General features: G+C 51.0%; 1 protein-coding gene across 1 annotated transcript in view; it reads right to left on the bottom strand.

Annotated features, from left to right (window-relative positions):
- Positions 1-1,126: 1,126 nt before the first annotated feature.
- mon2 (MON2 homolog, regulator of endosome-to-Golgi trafficking) overlaps positions 1,127-18,406 on the bottom strand; it is a 23,093-nt gene continuing 5,813 nt past the window's right edge. The window contains 19 exon segments of the mRNA XM_067235143.1: positions 1,127-1,900; positions 2,385-2,467; positions 3,524-3,731; positions 4,655-4,778; positions 4,954-5,014; positions 5,137-5,327; positions 6,296-6,424; positions 7,051-7,068; positions 9,127-9,270; positions 9,697-10,340; positions 11,065-11,263; positions 12,833-13,126; positions 13,287-13,449; positions 15,142-15,317; positions 15,417-15,527; positions 16,820-16,921; positions 17,932-18,022; positions 18,128-18,201; positions 18,360-18,404. Coding sequence (XP_067091244.1) covers positions 1,737-1,900; positions 2,385-2,467; positions 3,524-3,731; positions 4,655-4,778; positions 4,954-5,014; positions 5,137-5,327; positions 6,296-6,424; positions 7,051-7,068; positions 9,127-9,270; positions 9,697-10,340; positions 11,065-11,263; positions 12,833-13,126; positions 13,287-13,449; positions 15,142-15,317; positions 15,417-15,527; positions 16,820-16,921; positions 17,932-18,022; positions 18,128-18,201; positions 18,360-18,404 — 3,021 coding nt within the window. The 3' untranslated portion in view covers positions 1,127-1,736.

The following is an 18,406-nucleotide window of genomic DNA, read 5'->3' as shown; positions in this document are numbered from 1 at the left end:
TTAGATTGGATATCTTGCCCGGGGGTGAAATCTAACTTCAATCGAAGCCTATAGCTACATTGCTTTACGAGTCTATCGCCAGAATACTTTCATTGAAGCAAATCTGAACATTGATTTGAAATGATACAAACTGTCACAAAGCGTTTTATTCTAGGGTGGCCAATGTGCATTTAAATCTCAGTGAACATGGTAGCCAGTTAGCCTACAACTCGAATATCAAAGTAAAATAATGCCTTTTGCCGTGTAAAAACTTTGAGTAAATGATTATGAAGGTCAATGAAAATCGAATGACAAAAAAAGCATAGGATACCCATAACTGTCCTCCACAAGAATTTAATTTTATTAAAGCATTAGTTACCAGCTCAATTACCATGAGGCACATGATGAGTCGAAACAACATAATGACACAATTCCTTTCGTTTGTAAAAATGTATCGACACCGCACGCTGCTCAGTCAACTACTTTACCTTTAAACGAGAAAGAACACAGTACTCCTCGGTTTGAAGTGGTTTACCAGCACTAGCAAGGCAGTAGCTTGCGCAGTCATCTCCATAGCGGGCAATGTCACAACCCAACCAACAGCACAAACTACTACCTCAGCCAGTACGTGGTTGAATGCAGTTTCAGAATACAGAAATATATTTCGAAAACGAGGTAATTGTCTCGAATGATATTCTCATGCACTCCGGTATTATAATTCCCGTCGGATAGCCAACAAAGCCAACATTCACACACGTCCGAATTCCATCCGTTCCCTCTTCAGTAATGAACCGCGGCGGTGAAATATCAGGGAAACCCCGCCCAAGAAGACCTCCCTACGTCTCCTCCCCATTTTCCGGTGTACCAGGCGACCCGCCGTGCATCGCCTCATTTGACCTAAAACTTAACAGCTCCCACAGTCTTAACAATGTAGCATTTGTAATAATAACGGTAACCGTCAAGACAGAATCGTAAATAATAAATCTAATAATACATTTGAATAAGATCCAGTACACTTGCATGTCTCATGAAATGGAACAGGTTGACAGGAAGCTGAAAATGTTCTCACTCCTGAACGCGGTGATTCTGAGATGCGGTATATTTCAAAATCGGCAGTGACGTGACATCACCGAGGCACAAGCAGCAATCAGATTTGTTCATAGAACTGTCCCATTTATTTTATTCAGACAATTTCGTCCCTTCTGAGACTGGCTAAAGATGACATGGAATGTTACAGTTAGATTTTGCATGAAATCCTCACTGCTTAAAAAGTCACAAAAAGATAGTTGAATCTTTATCCTCAAGTCAAGATCAATAAAGCCCAATATTTTTTTTTCTTCTCTTAATTACATTATCACTTTAACCACACACTGTACAATCAACTCTCCTTTCAGAAAACAAAACGGAACCCAAATAAAACACTGCAATAATTATTATTTATACTGTAACTGGCAACACAGTCCAGTCTGCTAGTATGAGAGTTAACTCGCATTAGAAGCGTACACCGATGATGTGAGAGAAGTTGTCAGTGTGGTCCAAGCAAGACGCCCCTTCCTAGCCCCGGTGAGTTCTTCTGGTAGATGAGGGTCATGTGGAGTCAAGTCCCTCCACTCCTGAAAGTGTGTGGGTGTGTTCGGGTCAGGACATTCATTTTTCATGAGTTATATAAAATAAAAAAAAGAGGGGAGTGGGGGGGGGGGGGGGGGGGAGTGGGGGAGGGATGTGGGGGGGGGGGGGGAGAGGGATGTGGGGGCTGGTCAGGACTCCCCGTTCTGGACTCGGGACACGGGAGGCTGCATGAAGTCTTTGAAGGGCCCCAGGGCCTCCTTGAGAGCAGAGCTGACCTCGTACGAGGAGCACGTGATGCACTCCACCAGGGTGGGGTACAGGGCGATCACCTGGGCCCATGTGTTAGCATCCACTGCAGCAGGGACACAGAGACAGGGAGGCAGAGGAAGAGATGGAGGGGGGGAAAGAAGCAAGGGAGGGGAAGAAAAGGAGAGAGGTCAGTTGAGAATAGGATGGAGGTGGAAAGAAATTTGGGATGGAAAGCAATCAACTAGATTATTTCTTTCGTAAGACCACCAGAGGCTAATTAGAATGACTTGCTGTCTGAATGAATGATCTTACAGTACAAACAACTTTCAAGGACGTTTCAAAAATACAATCACTGATTATGTTCTGTCTCTCTGGTAATTTCTCAATCTAATATAGCCTTTCACCTTGCAGTAGGGCATGCGTATGAATATATTTACAGAAATTAAGATTCATCCCCCAAAAATCCCCTTCTATTAACTACAAAACATGGACAGGTGCAATATATACAGTAAAATGTTATTGTGGATCTGCTTTTTACAGTCGGTTCACCTTCTCTGAAGTTTGACAAGTCTGTCAGTCACACTCACCATTCTCTGGCTGGGTCTTTTTAAGTGAGTCCATCAAAGTGCTGATAGCTTTCAAGACAAAGATGATCTCCGTCACTTGTTGTCTGGAAGAAAAATGAAAAAAACTAAATTTTAAGTGTCATTTGTCTGACGTGAAGAACCGTTCAGGGGATCAAAAAAAGGAAGCACAAAGTGAGTAACTATCTGGAACCATCCTTTACTCTACGACAAACCAATAGTGAGTCAAACATGTAAAAACAAGACAAAAAAAAAGGCTTTGAAATACGTGTATTTATTTTTTAGGAGGCTTGGTTTCAGCCAAACGGGAATGGAGCAGGAACACAGGGAGAAACCAAAACAAGACAACAGCCACGTGTCTGAAGGATGCAGAAAGCTGTATTAACCTGAGCAGATGAGCATCAAGCTTCACCCATTGCCCTCTACGGAAGATAGTGAAAACACTTGTTACACTAAGTCTGCATGGTACACACACACACACACACACACACACACACACACACACACACACACACACACACACACACACACACACACACACACACACACACACACACACACACACACACACACACACACACACACACACACACACACACACACACACACACACACACAGCAAGGGGGTGACACAGGGAAAAGAGAGAGAGAAGGGGGGAAGAGGAATAAAGGCAGAAGCACGCAATGCTTCAGCTCATATACTGATCTGTGTACACACACCCTCCGCCTTGTGGGGGCTTGGTGTGTGTGGCTGTGTGTGTGTGTGTGGCTGTGTGTGTGTGGCTGTGTGTGTGTGTGTGTGGCTGTGTGTGTGTGTGTGGCTGTGTGTGTGTGTGTGTGTGTGGCTGTGTGTGTGTGTGTGGCTGTGTGTGTGTGTGTGTGGCTGTGTGTGTGTGTGGCTGTGTGTGTGTGTGTGTGTGTGGCTGTGTGTGTGTGTGTGTGGCTGTGTGTGTGTGTGTGGCTGTGTGTGTGTGTGTGTGTGTGTGTGTGTGGCTGTGTGTGTGTGTGTGTGGGGCTGTGTGTGTTGTGTGTGTGGCTGTGTGTGTGTGTGTGGCTGTGTGTGTGTGTGTGTGGCTGTGTGTGTGTGTGTGTGGCTGTGTGTGTGTGTGTGGCTGTGTGTGTGTGTGTGACGGAGGCCTCACCTGGGGAGAGGGCAGCGCCCGCTCAGCCTCTCGTCCTCCACGTAGCGCTGCAGCACGTCCTGGGCCCGGCGCAGCAGCACAGACAGCGCCAGGCGAGAGATGTAGCCCTCCTGGGGCGTGGTCGCCCTGTTGCTGAATGAGAACTGCAGCAGGGTCTCGAAGCACACCTTGGAGAAGTCCTCTCTCATCCGCACGTCCAGCTCTGCCTCTGTGGGCCGGGGAGAGACGGGGGAGAGACGGCCGGGTCAGGTGCACCAACTCAGGGGAGTCGGTTTGTTTTCAAACGTGGGTGGGATAGTAAAAAAAAATTGCAGCGGTTTTCTTGATAATAAAGGGGGACAAGTTTGCCGTTTTCAAAAGGATGTATACTGAAACCTATGCCCCTTTTAAAAATATATATATGTTTGGCTTTATCAGACAGAGTTAGAGAATAGGCCAGCAATGTAGGGGAGAGTGAGAGAGAGAATGGCCAAATCCCAATTCTCTGTCTTACCCCTTTCCCTTACCCCGTACCGTTCGTTTTGCGCATTCACGTGAGAGTAAAAGCTATCCCCATTCTCGTTTTGATCGAGGGGTAGGGCTAAGGGGAACACTGCAACCGGCAACAATGACGGACACATCACAGGGAGTCCCATGAATGTATTTTCGGCTTAAATAATTGATTAAAAACTTATGACAGTCTTGTTTTGTGCTCTACACAGTCCTGTACATATACAGTACCAGTCAAAAGTTTGGACACATTTTCCCTGTATATTTGCAACCATGTTTTTAATTGAAACGTAGAGGCGAGGCTTGCATTAACATACGACCGAAAGGACTAGTATGTTGCAACTCGGTTGAGGGACAAGGGCTAGGAGTACACGAAGGGGACGGAGTAAGACAGAGAAATGGGATTCGGCCAATGACATGCAGAAATGTGTAACACAACAACTATAACTTCTCGATAACAGTAGCTAGTTAATTAATGTATGGTGAACAAAAATAATAACACGAAAATGTATTCATCTAATAAGTCATCTGAATTCCTCAAGTGTCCACAGTATGAGATCTGTATTGCAGTTTGTGTGTCACAGATGTGTGCAGAACACCAAGGTCCACCTTTACAAGTGACAGTCAACCTCCTGTGTTTACCTGTGAATGAGGAGGACTGGGAGTGAATGGAACCCTTATTGAGCATGGCCATGATCTGACCAACAAAGTCTTTGGGGATAAAGTTGGCGAAGGGCAGGATCTCTGAGCTGATCAACTGGACCACCTGGAAAACAGGGAACAAGGGACATGATTGTATGGCTTGGAGGCAAAATGGATGTGATTGGATGGCTTGGAGGCAAAATGGATGTGATTGGATGGCTTGGAGGCAAAATGGATGTGATTGGATGGCTTGGAGGCAAATTGAGAGATTTGTCAGTTTGGTGAATAAGGATTTTTACCTCTACGTCAATGGCTTCGTTCTTCTGGAATTCCTGGATGGACAAATTATCGGGAGGTGTGCTGAAATAACAAAACACAAACTCACTAAGCTAAATTCAGCACCTACCAAATCCCTTTACCAACTCCTCAAAGGTGCCTTACAGAACAGGCAAAACAAGAAAAGCCTAAATTCTTACACGTACCTTTTGGTAAAGAGGAAGTCTTCAAAGGCGTTGGCGAGTTCTGGCCACATGGTGTCGAACTTCCCTGACGGAGCATGCTGGCGGGCCACGGGCAGGCCCACGAACAGCACCTTGAGCAGGGAGGACACGGCCAGCTTCCAGGTGCTCTCCGACGGACACGCATATTTCAGGCCCAGAGGCATCCGTAAGGTCTACAGCGAAAGAGGGGTTGGTTCTTATATTATATAAATATATAATATATTTATTTTGGTCATGTTTCATGCTTTATTAGATCTCAAGTGACGTGTGACAAGAAAGGCAGAGGGGCAGGATTGCTTCCTTATAACTGTTTTCAGGTATGTTGCTGTGTGTATGTCAGAGGGGATTTAAACCACGATTCCAACTAAGACCTTCTGAGGAAGAAGAACCATGTCCTCCATCAGCTGGGCTGCTCTGCTGATGCTACAGTAAGGTTGTTTTGTCTTTTGGTGGTAAAGCATATATGCTAGTGCACATTGGCTTTAGTTAATGGATAAGAAGCTATTATAAGTCTTCATGAAATGGATCCAAAAATTCTTCTGAAACCTTGTGTCCACTTTGACACAGCCAAACTGCCCTGAACTGGAACTATTTCTGAATAGAATACCCCCAAAATCATACAAACAATGCATCAATCAGTCTTCATGTATAAAACACTGGTTGCTATTGAGCCATTGATATCAGTGCTTTGTTTTCTATCCGAACCTCAGAAAAAAACAAGCCAAGGACTGAAAACAAGAAAACAAGACTGCCTTTGTGACTACGCTTTCCAAATAACGACCCCAGATGGTCTCCCCAAGGTTGCTGTTTTACGAGCATGACCTCCTTTCTCTCGAGAAATAGAGAGAGAGAGAGAGGGAGCAGGGTTTGGTAGAATCCACAGAGAAACCTCTTATCCGTTCTACTCGCTGCGTACTCCGGTAATGGAGACCGCTTTCATAAGAAAACAGGAACGATGATTATAGGCGTTGAGCAACAACTTGCATGTGTCACCCACTCCAATGAGGCCTATGGGGAAGCACCTGACAGCTTTTCAGAGGTTTACTGTGAGAAGCGTGGCTTGTTTGGCTTAGAAAGGGAACCGGCGTGGTGTTGACGCATCCACGGGGTGATCAGCACAAACACGTTGACGAGGGCGTACCTTGATGATGTTCTGCAGGACTTTCTCGTTGATGACGGCTTTGTGGCACGCCGTCTTGTGGTACAGTTCCACGACCGCCTCCAGGGAGCGCTCAGCGAAGGGGACATAATTTAAGGCAACCCATTCTGCCTGTAAGCAGGAAGACAGAGGGAGGGAGAGAGAGGGAGGGAGGGAAAGAGAGAGATAGAGAGCAAGAGAGATAAAAGGAGAGAGTGAAAGAGAGAGAAAGAGAGTGGGGTTAACTCTGGTTGCAACCCATCATCCAACCAGAACCACTAAAACGACCAAAACACAATTAAAGGCACACTCTGTGTAAACAAACAGAAAATGGCTTGGGCCTGCCAGGACGAACACATCCCCAGGTCTTCATCTAGGCACTAAAAGCCTCCATTTCTTGTTTCCCAAATCAAAAAGACCTGAGAGCGGACACAAAACCTACAGAGTGCACCTTTAAGATGGACAACAAAACACCACAAGCAAACACGAACGGCAATGACGCCAAGAAAGACGAAAAACAAAATGGAGTCCACGGGTACACAAGACGAAGCATGACCACTGGTTAGTGGCAGGCGGGGGGGGGGGGGGGGAGAGTAGGAAGTTCACTGTGGGAGTGAGTGATGGAGATGAGACAGGAGGGCCTACCATGCGGTGAAGTGCTTCATCTCTACTGAGGTGCAGCGGCTTCACCGTTTAGCACAGCGTAGGAGAGGTGGGAGTTACCGATTAGAAGGGGAGCGGAAGAGGGGGGAACTCACCGGTGCAAACAGCTGGATCTAAAAAGTCGACCCAGCGAGTGGTACCAAGAAACGAGGGAAAGAACGAGAAAAGATGCAGATTAACTTCTGTCTGAGGCCGTGTCAATTTAGCTACTGGCTCACTGACTGACCAGGTTAAGCTATTGACGGTAAAACTAGCATGCTAACTGTTCTGACGATTTTAGTCGGTGACCGAGGAAAAATGCAAGGGCAATGCATGGCAAGGGTTGACCACATTTATTAGTAGCCTGTCGGGATTCCTTCAACCATCAAAAACTAGCACTTGGTGGTTGAGTGAATGAAGCAGGAAGTCACAGAAAGCCTTATACATACTAAAGTAAACAGATATAGAGGCATAACACGCTTCCGTTTAACGGAACAACACAGGAGGGCATTTATGGCATGGTAGTCTTAAGGTATAGAGGCCCTAAACAGCATGGAACTGATAGTACAAAGTTCGCCAAGTGATCTCGACGCTGCAGAGAAGAGTCCTCAGTCTCACACACAAACTCATCCTACCCATCCGAACTAACCTAGCTGACTGAAGCTGTGTTTAGAGAAGGTGATCAACGTCTTTCTGAGATTGTGTCAACTTGGCTACTGCTGGCTAACCGACTTAGCTACGGCCGCTATAAACTAGTAGCACGCTAACTAAATTGTCTGACAGACTGATGTGTTTTCGAGTACTTGAATTGTTAGCCTGAGCTAGCATGCCAACAGACGACGACACTAACTGATAAAATGACAGTGTTTACGTTTCAAGCCATAAGCATGTAGAGATCGTATTCATTAGTGTCGCTGTCAGCCAGCAGGGCTCTGACTATAGGCCTCCCCTGACAGCCTAAACTAGGGTGACCAGAAACATGACCCTGAACAGGAGGACAAAGGGTCAAAAAGGAAGACAATCCCAAAAAGTTGTTGACCGGGGGGGATGGGGGCCATGAAATTAAGACAATAACATTAGTCATTTTAGTAAGTCAACAGTCGAAACTCCTGTGAGAGTGGTGATGTTTCACAGCATGAAACAATTTGGTCAGCTCAGAAGCGGTTGTTTTATCTTCCGCTGTTGTTGTGTTTGGAGCAAAAAAAAGATGTTAAGGAAGAGTGCCCGGCAGAACTAGCATTATCCTTGTGCTGTTCTGTAGCGGCATGCCGCTCTAAAGCCCCTTTCCCCCTACTACTCAAGTCTATATCAATGAGACAGAGCTTACAGAAGGCATGATATTGATCTGTGCCGCTCTTAGTGGCAAAGTGGAGTGGAGTTCTGAACTCCACGTAGGTTTGAAAGGGGTCTTTCTTTTTGGCACTGAAGCCCACATGAGTGGTAAATTGCGACGGTGGGCAGGAAGGGTCAAAAAGGAGGACAACAGGGCGAAAAGGAGGACACGCAACAGCGGTCCGGACAAAGGGCTGGAAAACCGGACTGTCCGGACAAAATCCGGACGTCTGGTCACCCCAGCCTAAACAGCTGCTACTAGATAAGATGACTTCATCAATAGCAGCTTGGACAGCTTTGCTGAACGTGCGAAGGATATGAGCAGGGGCGTACAAACATGATTTCTGCAAACGCATCGACAAGAGTGTCGCGGAAGAAACAAATGGGACCGTGCGAAAGGCAACTGAAGAGATGAAACTCTACGCTAGACTTTACGCGAGCCTGAAGAGAGACTGACACCGATACCTAGCTGCCTGCATGAGAGGACCGAGTAGAGGGATGATTGGGGGACTGAATGTTTGATGTGTTGACAGACGGCCGATGAGGAACAAGCAGGAGAGAAAGCGCTGGATGAACATCACAGAGGGAGGATGACTGCGAACAGAGGCTCTACAGAAAGGGACGACTTTGATCCAGTTCGTGTTCAGGGAACATCCACATGACATCACTGCAAACACGAGACCAGGGCGTCACAGTCTTTCAGATATTTTCGAAGCCTTTGTTTGCTCACAGGAGTGTGGATTTTAAGATACTATTCGACTCAAATCTGGTAAATCACCTGCGATGTTGTGAGGGAGGGAAAGGGGGAGGGACCAAATTGAGGACCAACTAAACCCCGGTGTGTTTCCTGTCCTGGTTACCTGGTTGTATTTGGCGTTGGCCACGTGCTTGGTCTCCATGGTGCCGTACTGGGGCGGTTTGCAGGAAAACTCGACGAAGAGCAGCAGCTGCTCAAAGATGGCGGGGTACATGACCTGCAGGTTCTCGGGGCCCACACAGATGGCCTGCAGCAGGAGAGACAGACAGACACTCACACCTGACACTCACCAGGGGACTGAACAGCAACTTTAACGGCCCTGTTGCGCAATCCATCTAGCGCCGAATGAGATATTGTTTAGCCTGGGGCGTCGTGGCGCCCGCTGAGCAGCCCCGGAGCAGGGCACAGAAGTCGAGATCCTGACACGCCTGAGGGAGGGACAACTGGAGCTCTGCTGCTAACCGTGCTTAAAACCAGTCAGGACAGGCGATCATAGTGATAATAGTAGTATTAGTATTATATTATTATTAGAAGTACTAGTACTACTCCTACTACAGACCTATATAGACCTATCCTGGTACTATGTGCTAGGATGCTAGGTTTGGGTATCTTTGCCCCCCGTGTCCAGGATGAGGGGGGGGGGGGGGGGGGGGGCTGGGTATCTCTACCCCACCTTCTGCAGCACGTCCAGGGCTGTGAGGACGGCCTCCTGCAGGCTGGTGAGCACCGCCTCGGTGTAGGAGGGCAGGATGAAGGGCGAGGCGTCGCTGCTGATGGGCACCGACACGGCCCCGTGCAGAATCACCCCCAGCTTCCTCAGGTCCTCCATGCTGAAGCCCCCCTTGATGTGCTGGTACAGCGCCGGGAAGATCTGCACCAGCGCCGTGAGGAAGGGCTGGCTGGGGATGAAGGCCTGCTTCTCCGCCGGCGCGCCGGGCGGCCGCGTGCTGTCCGTGCCCGTCCGGTACCACGTGTTCCACGCCGACCACCACAGCACGGAGTCCTCCAGGGCCGACTCCTCCCCAGGGGGCGGGCCTTGGAGCTCGGCGCCGTTGTAGCGCGTGAGGCGCTCGACCAGCGAGTCGGAGCGGACGAGGGGGCGGCCGGCGCCCGAGGCGCTGAGGGGGTCGATGAGGACCGGGAGGACGCCCAGCACGGCCAGGGCGTCGCAGGGCTTGTCGGAGTCTTTGACGGGCGTGACGATCTGGAGGATCTCCTGGATGCTCTTGAGGGCAGCGAGGGAGACCTCGTTGTTCTTGCTGAGGGCGGCAGACTGGATGTGGTCCAGGAGAACCTCCCACGCCTTGAAGAAGTCTCCTGTGAGGAGACAGCCAGGAGGAGAGGGGGGAGAGGGTCAGGGAATACAATCTCACAAAGCAGTCTTAGTGGATGTATAACAATCAGACTGTGTGAAGGGATGGAATGTTCCATCATGAAAGTCTCTCTCTGGTCCTCTGAACCCCCCTGCCCTGCATGTTCTAGATGTTCTCTCTCTATCCTGGTCCTCTGAACCCCCCTGCCCTGCATGTTCTAGATGTTCTCTCTCTATCCTGGTCCTCTGAACCCCCCTGCCCTGCATGTTCTAGATGTTCTCTCTCTATCCTGGTCCTCTGAACCCCCCTGCCCTGCATGTTCTAGATGTTCTCTCTCTATCCTGGTCCTCTGAACCCCCCTGCCCTGCATGTTCTAGATGTTCTTTTTCTATCCTGGTCCTCTGAACCCCCCTGCCCTGCATGTTCTAGATGTTCTTTTTCTATCCTGGTCCTCTGAACCCCCCTGCCCTGCATGTTCTAGATGTTCTCTCTCTATCCTGGTCCTCTGAACCCCCCTGCCCTGCATGTTCTAGATGTTCTCTCTCTATCCTGGTCCTCTGAACCCCCCTGCCCTGCATGTTCTAGATGTTCTCTCTCTATCCTGGTCCTCTGAACCCCCCTGCCCTGCATGTTCATCCAGGACAGTCCCAGGCTGCTCTACCATCCTGAATCCCCCCCTGTACTCAATGATAAACTCCAGGCCAGGTGCCCTGGTGAGAGAGCTCCACCTAGCTGCTGGAGCAGGTATCTCCTGGTGTTGAAGATGCGGGCCACCCCTGCCAGGGTGAGCACCCAGGTCTCTGCCCACTGCTTCTCCGCCGTGTCCCGCGAGTGGTGGATGAGGATGTTCCCCCCGCCAGACTCGATCTTCTCCTTGTCGGCCGAGGTGGACGAGCTTCTCACGCAGTCTAGCAGGTGGAACAGCACCTGAAGGGTTCATTACACATGGGGTCACACAGGTTCATTACACATGGGGTCACACAGGTTCATTACACATGGGGTCACACAGGTTCATTACACATGGGGTCACACAGGTTCATTACACATGGGGTCACACAGGTTCATTACACATGGGGTCACACAGGTTCATTACACATGGGGTCACACAGGTTCATTACACATGGGGTCACACAGGTTCATTACACATGGGGTCACACAGGTTCATTACACATGGGGTCACACAGGTTCATTACACATGGGGTCACACAGGTTCATTACACATGGGGTCACACAGGTTCATTACACATGGGGTCACACAGGTTCATTACACATGGGGTCACACACCTTTTGAAAACGGCAAATCTGTCTTACTTTTAATTAAGGAAATTATATTTAATTACCGCATGCTCCGTTATACAAAAAGCAGTGCTGGTGTAGGGTCCTGTGTGTGTGTGTATGTGTGTGTGTGTGTGTGTGTGTGCGCTGGTGTAGGTCCTGTGTGTGTGTGTATGTGTGTGTGTGTGTGTGTGTGTGTGCTGGTGTAGGTCCTGTGTGTGTGTGCTGGTGTAGGTCCTGTGTGTGTGTGTATGTGTGTGTGTGTGTGTGTGTGTGCGCGCTGGTGTAGGTCCTGTGTGTGTGTGCTGGTGTAGGGTCCTGTGTGTGTGTGCTGGTGTAGGGTCCTGTGTGTGTGTGTGTATGTGTGTGTGTGCTGGTGTAGGGTCCTGTGTGTGTGTGTGTGTGCTGGTGTAGGGTCCTGTGTGTGTGTGCTGGTGTAGGGTCCTGTGTGTGTGTGTATGTGTGTGTGTGCTGGTGTAGGGTCCTGTGTGTGTGTGTGTGTGTGCTGGTGTAGGGTCCTGTGTGTGTGTGTGCTGGTGTAGGGTCCTGTGTGTGTGTGTGCTGGTGTAGGGTCCTGTGTGTGTGTGCTGGTGTAGGGTCCTGTGTGTGTGTGTGTGTGTGCTGGTGTAGGTCCTGTGTGTGTGTGCTGGTGTAGGGTCCTGTGTGTGTGTGCTGGTGTAGGGTCCTGTGTGTGTGTGTGCTGGTGTAGGGTCCTGTGTGTGTGTGTGTGTGCTGGTGTAGGGTCCTGTGTGTGTGTGCTGGTGTAGGGTCCTGTGTGTGTGTGCTGGTGTAGGGTCCTGTGTGTGTGTGCTGGTGTAGGGTCCTGTGTGTGTGTGCTGGTGTAGGGTCCTGTGTGTGTGTGCTGGTGTAGGTCCTGTGTGTGTGTGCTGGTGTAGGGTCCTGTGTGTGTGTGCTGGTGTAGGGTCCTGTGTGTGTGTGCTGGTGTAGGGACCTGTGTGTGTGTGCTGGTGTAGGGTCCTGTGTGTGTGTGCTGGTGTAGGGTCCTGTGTGTGTGTGCTGGTGTAGGGTCCTGTGTGTGTGTGCTGGTGTAGGGTCCTGTGTGTGTGTGCTGGTGTAGGGTCCTGTGTGTGTGTGCTGGTGTAGGGTCCTGTGTGTGTGTGCTGGTGTAGGGTCCTGTGTGTGTGTGTGTGTGTGCTGGTGTAGGGTCCTGTGTGTGTGTGCTGGTGTAGGGTCCTGTGTGTGTGTGTGTGTGGTCTCTACCTTCCAGACCACGATGTGCCAGGTGGGCTGCTGCAGCAGGGTGCCGTGTGCAGCGATGGTGGAGAACATGGTCTGGCCGGCGCTCTTCCTCACGGCGGGCCGAGGGTCCACGCACAGCTCCCCCAGCTTGGCGTACAGACACAGCCACAGGCAGTCGAAGGGAGGGGCCGGGTGGAAGGGCCGGTTCAGGGCCTCTCCCCTCTCCTGGGCCTGCTTCTGCAGCGTGGCCTCCTCCCTCTCCAGGTCCTGGGTGATGGCCTCGCCCCTCTGGAAGAAGTAGTCCGAGATGTTCCACTGTGGGGGAACAGAGGGGGGGTTAACACGGTCGGTCAGTCATCGCTGACCGCTGTTTGTTTTGGTGTCCCGCTTTGACGAGTTAGACTGAGTTTTAGTCCGGATAGTGGACTGGACAGTGAGTGAGTAGGCGGGGAGGGGAGCGAGCTCCGGAACTCACCAGCAGGCCAATGGAGGTGAGGCTGATGTTGAGCTCCTGGTTCTGCAGGCCGAAGCTGCTAGCTACATCCACTACGATCTGGAGGCACGTGCAAGGCATGGTGGGTAGGAAGTCCGTCACCACCAACTGCAGGCACTGGAAGGCAGTTCGTATCAACGACTCTCTGGTGGGCAGACACAAAGCTCTCGTCAGACAGGGTACACTGCCACCAACAGACTGGGACTTGACGAAAACATTTTAACATTCGAGTAAACAGTAAAAATAATCTAAGCTTTACGGTTTGTTGATGGTAAATGATCGAGCTGATGAAAAACCACCTCTCCCTCCCTCTCCTACCCCTGGTCACCTCTCTCCCCCTCCTACCTCTGGTCACCTCTCCCCCTCTCCTACCCCTGGTCACCTCTCCCCCTCTCCTACCCCTGGTCACCTCTCCCCCTCTCCTACCCCTGGTCACCTCTCTCCCCCTCTCCTACCTCTGGTCACCTCTCCCCCTCTCCTACCCCTGGTCACCTCTCCCCCTCTCCTACCCCTGGTCACCTCTCCCCCTCTCCTACCCCTGGTCACCTCTCCCTCCCTCCTACCCCTAGTCACCTCTCCCCCTCTCCTACCCCTGGTCACCTCTCCCCCTCTCCTACCCCTGGTCACCTCTCCCCCTCTCCTACCCCTGCCCACCTCTCCCTCCCTCTCCTACCCCTGCCCACCTCTCCCCCTCTCCTACCCCTGGTCACCTCTCCCCCTCTCCTACCCCTAGTCACCTCTCCCCCTCTCCTACCCCTGGTCACCTCTCCCGCTCTCCTACCCCTAGTCACCTCTCCCCCTCTCCTACCCCTGGTCACCTCTCCCCCTCTCCTACCCCTGGTCACCTCTCCCTCCCTCCTACCCCTGGTCACCTCTCCTACCCCTGCCCACCTCTCCCTCCCTCTCCTACCCCTAGTCACCTCTCCCCCTCTCCTACCCCTAGTCACCTCTCCCCCTCTCCTACCCCTGGTCACCCCTCCCCCTCTCCTACCCCTGGTCACCTCTCCCTCCCTCCTACCCCTGGTCACCTCTCCTACCCCTGCCCACCTCTCCCTCCCTCTCCTACCCCTAGTCACCTCTCCCCCTCTCCTACCCCTAGTCACCTCTCCCCCTCTCCTACCCCTGGTCACCTCTCCCCCTCTCCTACCCCTAGTCACCTCTCCCCCTCTCCTACCCCTAGTCACCTCTCCCCCTCTCCTACCCCTGGTCACCTCTCCCCCTCTCCTACCCCTAGTCACCTCTCCCCCTCTCCTACCCCTGGTCACCTCTCCCCCTCTCCTACCCCTAGTCACCTCTCCCCCTCTCCTACCCCTGGTCACCTCTCCTACCCCTGCCCACCTCTCCCTCCCTCTCCTACCCCTAGTCACCTCTCCCCCTCTCCTACCCCTAGTCACCTCTCCCCCTCTCCTACCCCTGGTCACCTCTCCCCCTCTCCTACCCCTGGTCACCTCTCCCTCCCTCCTACCCCTGGTCACCTCTCCTACCCCTGCCCACCTCTCCCTCCCTCTCCTACCCCTAGTCACCTCTCCCCCTCTCCTACCCCTAGTCACCTCTCCCCCTCTCCTACCCCTGGTCACCTCTCCCCCTCTCCTACCCCTAGTCACCTCTCCCCCTCTCCTACCCCTAGTCACCTCTCCCCCTCTCCTACCCCTGGTCACCTCTCCCCCTCTCCTACCCCTAGTCACCTCTCCCCCTCTCCTACCCCTGGTCACCTCTCCCCCTCTCCTACCCCTGGTCACCTCTCCTCCTCTCCTACCCCTGGTCACCTCTCCCCCTCTCCTACCCCTGGTCACCTCTCCCCCTCTCCTACCCCTGGTCACCTCTCCCCCTCTCCTACCCCTGGTCGTTGCGGATGGCTCCTATGACCCCCAGGATGAGGGGCCAGCCGGGGCCCAGGCGGTCCCCCTGGCTCTGCAGGATCTGCAGCACGCTGTCCAGCTGCTTGTGGCGGATGTCAGCGTGCAGCACGTTGGACAGCTCCTTCAGTGGGTTCAGCAGCAGCAGCTGCAGCCTCTGGGGACAGAACACACACTCGTGTTTGTACCTGGTTGTGGGACAACAGGGGGTCGTGTTTGTACCTGATTATGGGACAGTGGGGGGTCGTGTTTGCACCTGGTTGTGGGACAGGGGGGGGTCGTGTTTGTAGGCCAGGCCAGCCTTGATGAGCGCAGTCACCGCCTCTGCACCCCACTCTCTCATCCTGGCGTTCGGGTGCTGGCAGACCTACAGGGGACATCACACACGCACACACACACACACACACACACACACACACACACACACAGATCAGACACACACACACTCACAGATCAGAGACGAGACCAACACACACCAAAGAAAGGGTGAGAGAGAGAGAGAGAGAGACAGAGTATGAGACAGTGAAAGAGAGGGGATGTGTATGTCGTTTCCACCAGGTGATTCATCAGCCGAGTGATCAGAGTGATTTGGATCCCCCAGCAAAATAAGTGATTTCATGAAAGTGATGGCTGGATCAAGGAAGGTGTGATGTGATTGTTAGGTCCTCGGAGCTCAGCTGGCCTGTGGCGCCGCCGACCACTTAGAAGCAACGCTAAATTCACCCAGAAGTGTTTGTGATGTCCGTGTGCCGGCCAACTTGAACATGGACCAAGTTGAAGAGAGGAGCGAATGTGTGTCCTCCGGACTTCAAATCATAGCAATGCAACACCGCTGCATAGAAAGGTTGAAAGCTGTTCTGCAAGGAGTACTGTCCATTGTATTTATTTGCAAAGCAGACATACAGTGTGTAAATCTACACATTGCAGTGTTTCATCTTGAACATGCTGTACTGAGATGCAACGAGAGAGAGAGAGAGAGAGAGAGAGAGGGAGGGAGAGAGATAGGGAGAGAGAGAGAGAGGGAGGGAAGGGGGGAGAGAGAGAATAATTGCGCTTACCTTCTGCAAAACACACGGGTGCAAAAGAGAGGGAGAGAAACACAACATGAAAGCACCGTTTCTCACTAACACACACCAACACACACACACACAACCACAACTAACACACACTAACCACACATCTAGTTCCACATTCAGTAGAGGACAGACTGAAGCCAGATACAGTTTTATAATGACAGCAGTGAGTGTGTAAACTGTGTAGGACACACATCCAACACCAGGCCAGGGCCCCAGGTCCTCACACCCTGGAACCTCTCGCTTCCTTCCAGGTTTCCAGGGGGCGTTACCGACGGGCGCAGACCAGAATGCCTCTGGACAGGATAGAACAGGGTCTAGATGCCCAGCCAGTCAGAGGCAGGTAGCAGGGTTCGTACCTCCAGCAGGTGTCCTGTGAGCGGTCTCCACAGGACACCTGCTGGAGCAGGAAGCAGGAAGAAGGAAGCAGGGTTCGTACCTCCAGCAGGTGTCCTGTGAGCGGTCTCCACAGGACACCTGCTGGAGCAGGAAGCAGGAAGCAGGGTTCGTACCTCCAGCTGGTGTCCTGTGAGCGGTCTCCACAGGACACCTGCTGGAAACAGGAAGCAGGAAGCAGGGTTCGTACCTCCAGCAGGTGTCCTGTGAGCGGTCTCCACAGGATCTCTATACGGTCCATGTTCACCAGTCCCGTCTCCAGCAGCTTAGCCACGGCAAACAGAGACGGCTCCTGCATACACACACACACACCAAAGTTATTATAGTTTTGCATTTTTCCATTAGTTGTAATTTTTATTTCCTTTTGACTCAAATTCAGTTTAGTTTTAATTCGTTTTTAATGTGGGTTTGCTATTTAGTTTAGTTTCTTTTCTTTTTTTATGCTTAGTTTTAGTGTTAGTTTTAGTCTTTTGTAATATGGGTTATTTGTCAAGTGTAGACATCCCAGTATCAATAAACATATTATTCAACGCTTCCTCCCGTTTGTGGTGTTCCTGTGTATTTACTAACCAGCAGCTATCGGTCTGCTGGTGAAAGCAGTGCTGTAGTGTTCTCTGTCTTGTCTCCGTCATGCTGCCTAGCCCTGTATCGGGGTTAGCTTCTGTTTCAGGGGAGGGGGGCTTGGCGTTGTCCTTATTAAGGTAAGCTAGGTTAGCCTCCTTGTGCGCGCTTCTTAAATGTACTTTCAAATTCGTGGGATTTCTCCCTTTAATAAATTGTCAACATATTTCACCACCTTCCACTGCAAGGAACTTGCTTTTATGTCACACAGTCATATTCAAAGTAATCCCAAATAGGACTCTGCCGCTTTCTTTTGACTTTCTGTACCGCCGTGATGCCAGGCGAGGAGCATGGACTATGCTGTGTTCAATTTGACCTGGTATGTTCTGGGTTCCCAGTCGGAAATGTAAACTCTGAAAGATATTTGCTCTATGAAAGACATTGACAAAGATGAAAACTAAGGACATTTACTCTATAATTGTATTTTATTTTATTTAGTTTTGCAACCAGACAATACAGTTTTAGTTAGTTATCGTTTTTTGTAATGCCTCGTTTTTAGTTTTATTTCAGTTAACAACAATGTTTTTTACCACCTAGCTTTCATTATTTCGTTTGTTAAGATTATAACGTTGACACACACACTTAGAACTACTGCAACTAGACACAAACACACACTGAGAACTCCAGACACACACACACACCAGACTAGTCTGCTGTCTGATGTCTTCTCTGATTGGTTACCTTGTTAGTTCCGTACGCCATCTCCATGGCCTCCAGAGACAAGGAGCAGAGAGCGTTGATCAGGTGATGCAGGGACACGTCATCAAGGTACCTACACACACACGCACACACAGACACACACACACACAGACCATGTAACAAACACCAGTAGATACTCTTGACAAGAGAAAGTGGAGCCGTGTCTGCTGATCCTCACTGGGAGCTCTCAAACAGCCTGGACAAGATGTTGGATATGACGGGCAGATCTGTCATCACAGCAGTGGTCAGCACCTGCAGAGAGACACACACACACGGGTCAGTACAAGGGTGTAGGTCTGCAGCGCTGGGTGGAGGTGTGTGTGAGCGTGCGGTGTGTTTGTCTGTGAGCTCACAGTGTGTGTGTGTGTGTGTGTGTGTGTGTGTGTGTGTGTGTGCGCAGAAGGTCTCACCGTGCTGGGGCCCTCCACGGCCCTGCCCGGCCTCAGGGCCCCGCCGG

Source organism: Osmerus mordax, chromosome 4, assembly GCF_038355195.1.
Source record: "Osmerus mordax isolate fOsmMor3 chromosome 4, fOsmMor3.pri, whole genome shotgun sequence".
Taxonomy (NCBI): Eukaryota; Metazoa; Chordata; class Actinopteri; order Osmeriformes; family Osmeridae; genus Osmerus; species Osmerus mordax.
This window is presented reverse-complemented; position numbering and strand designations above follow the sequence as displayed.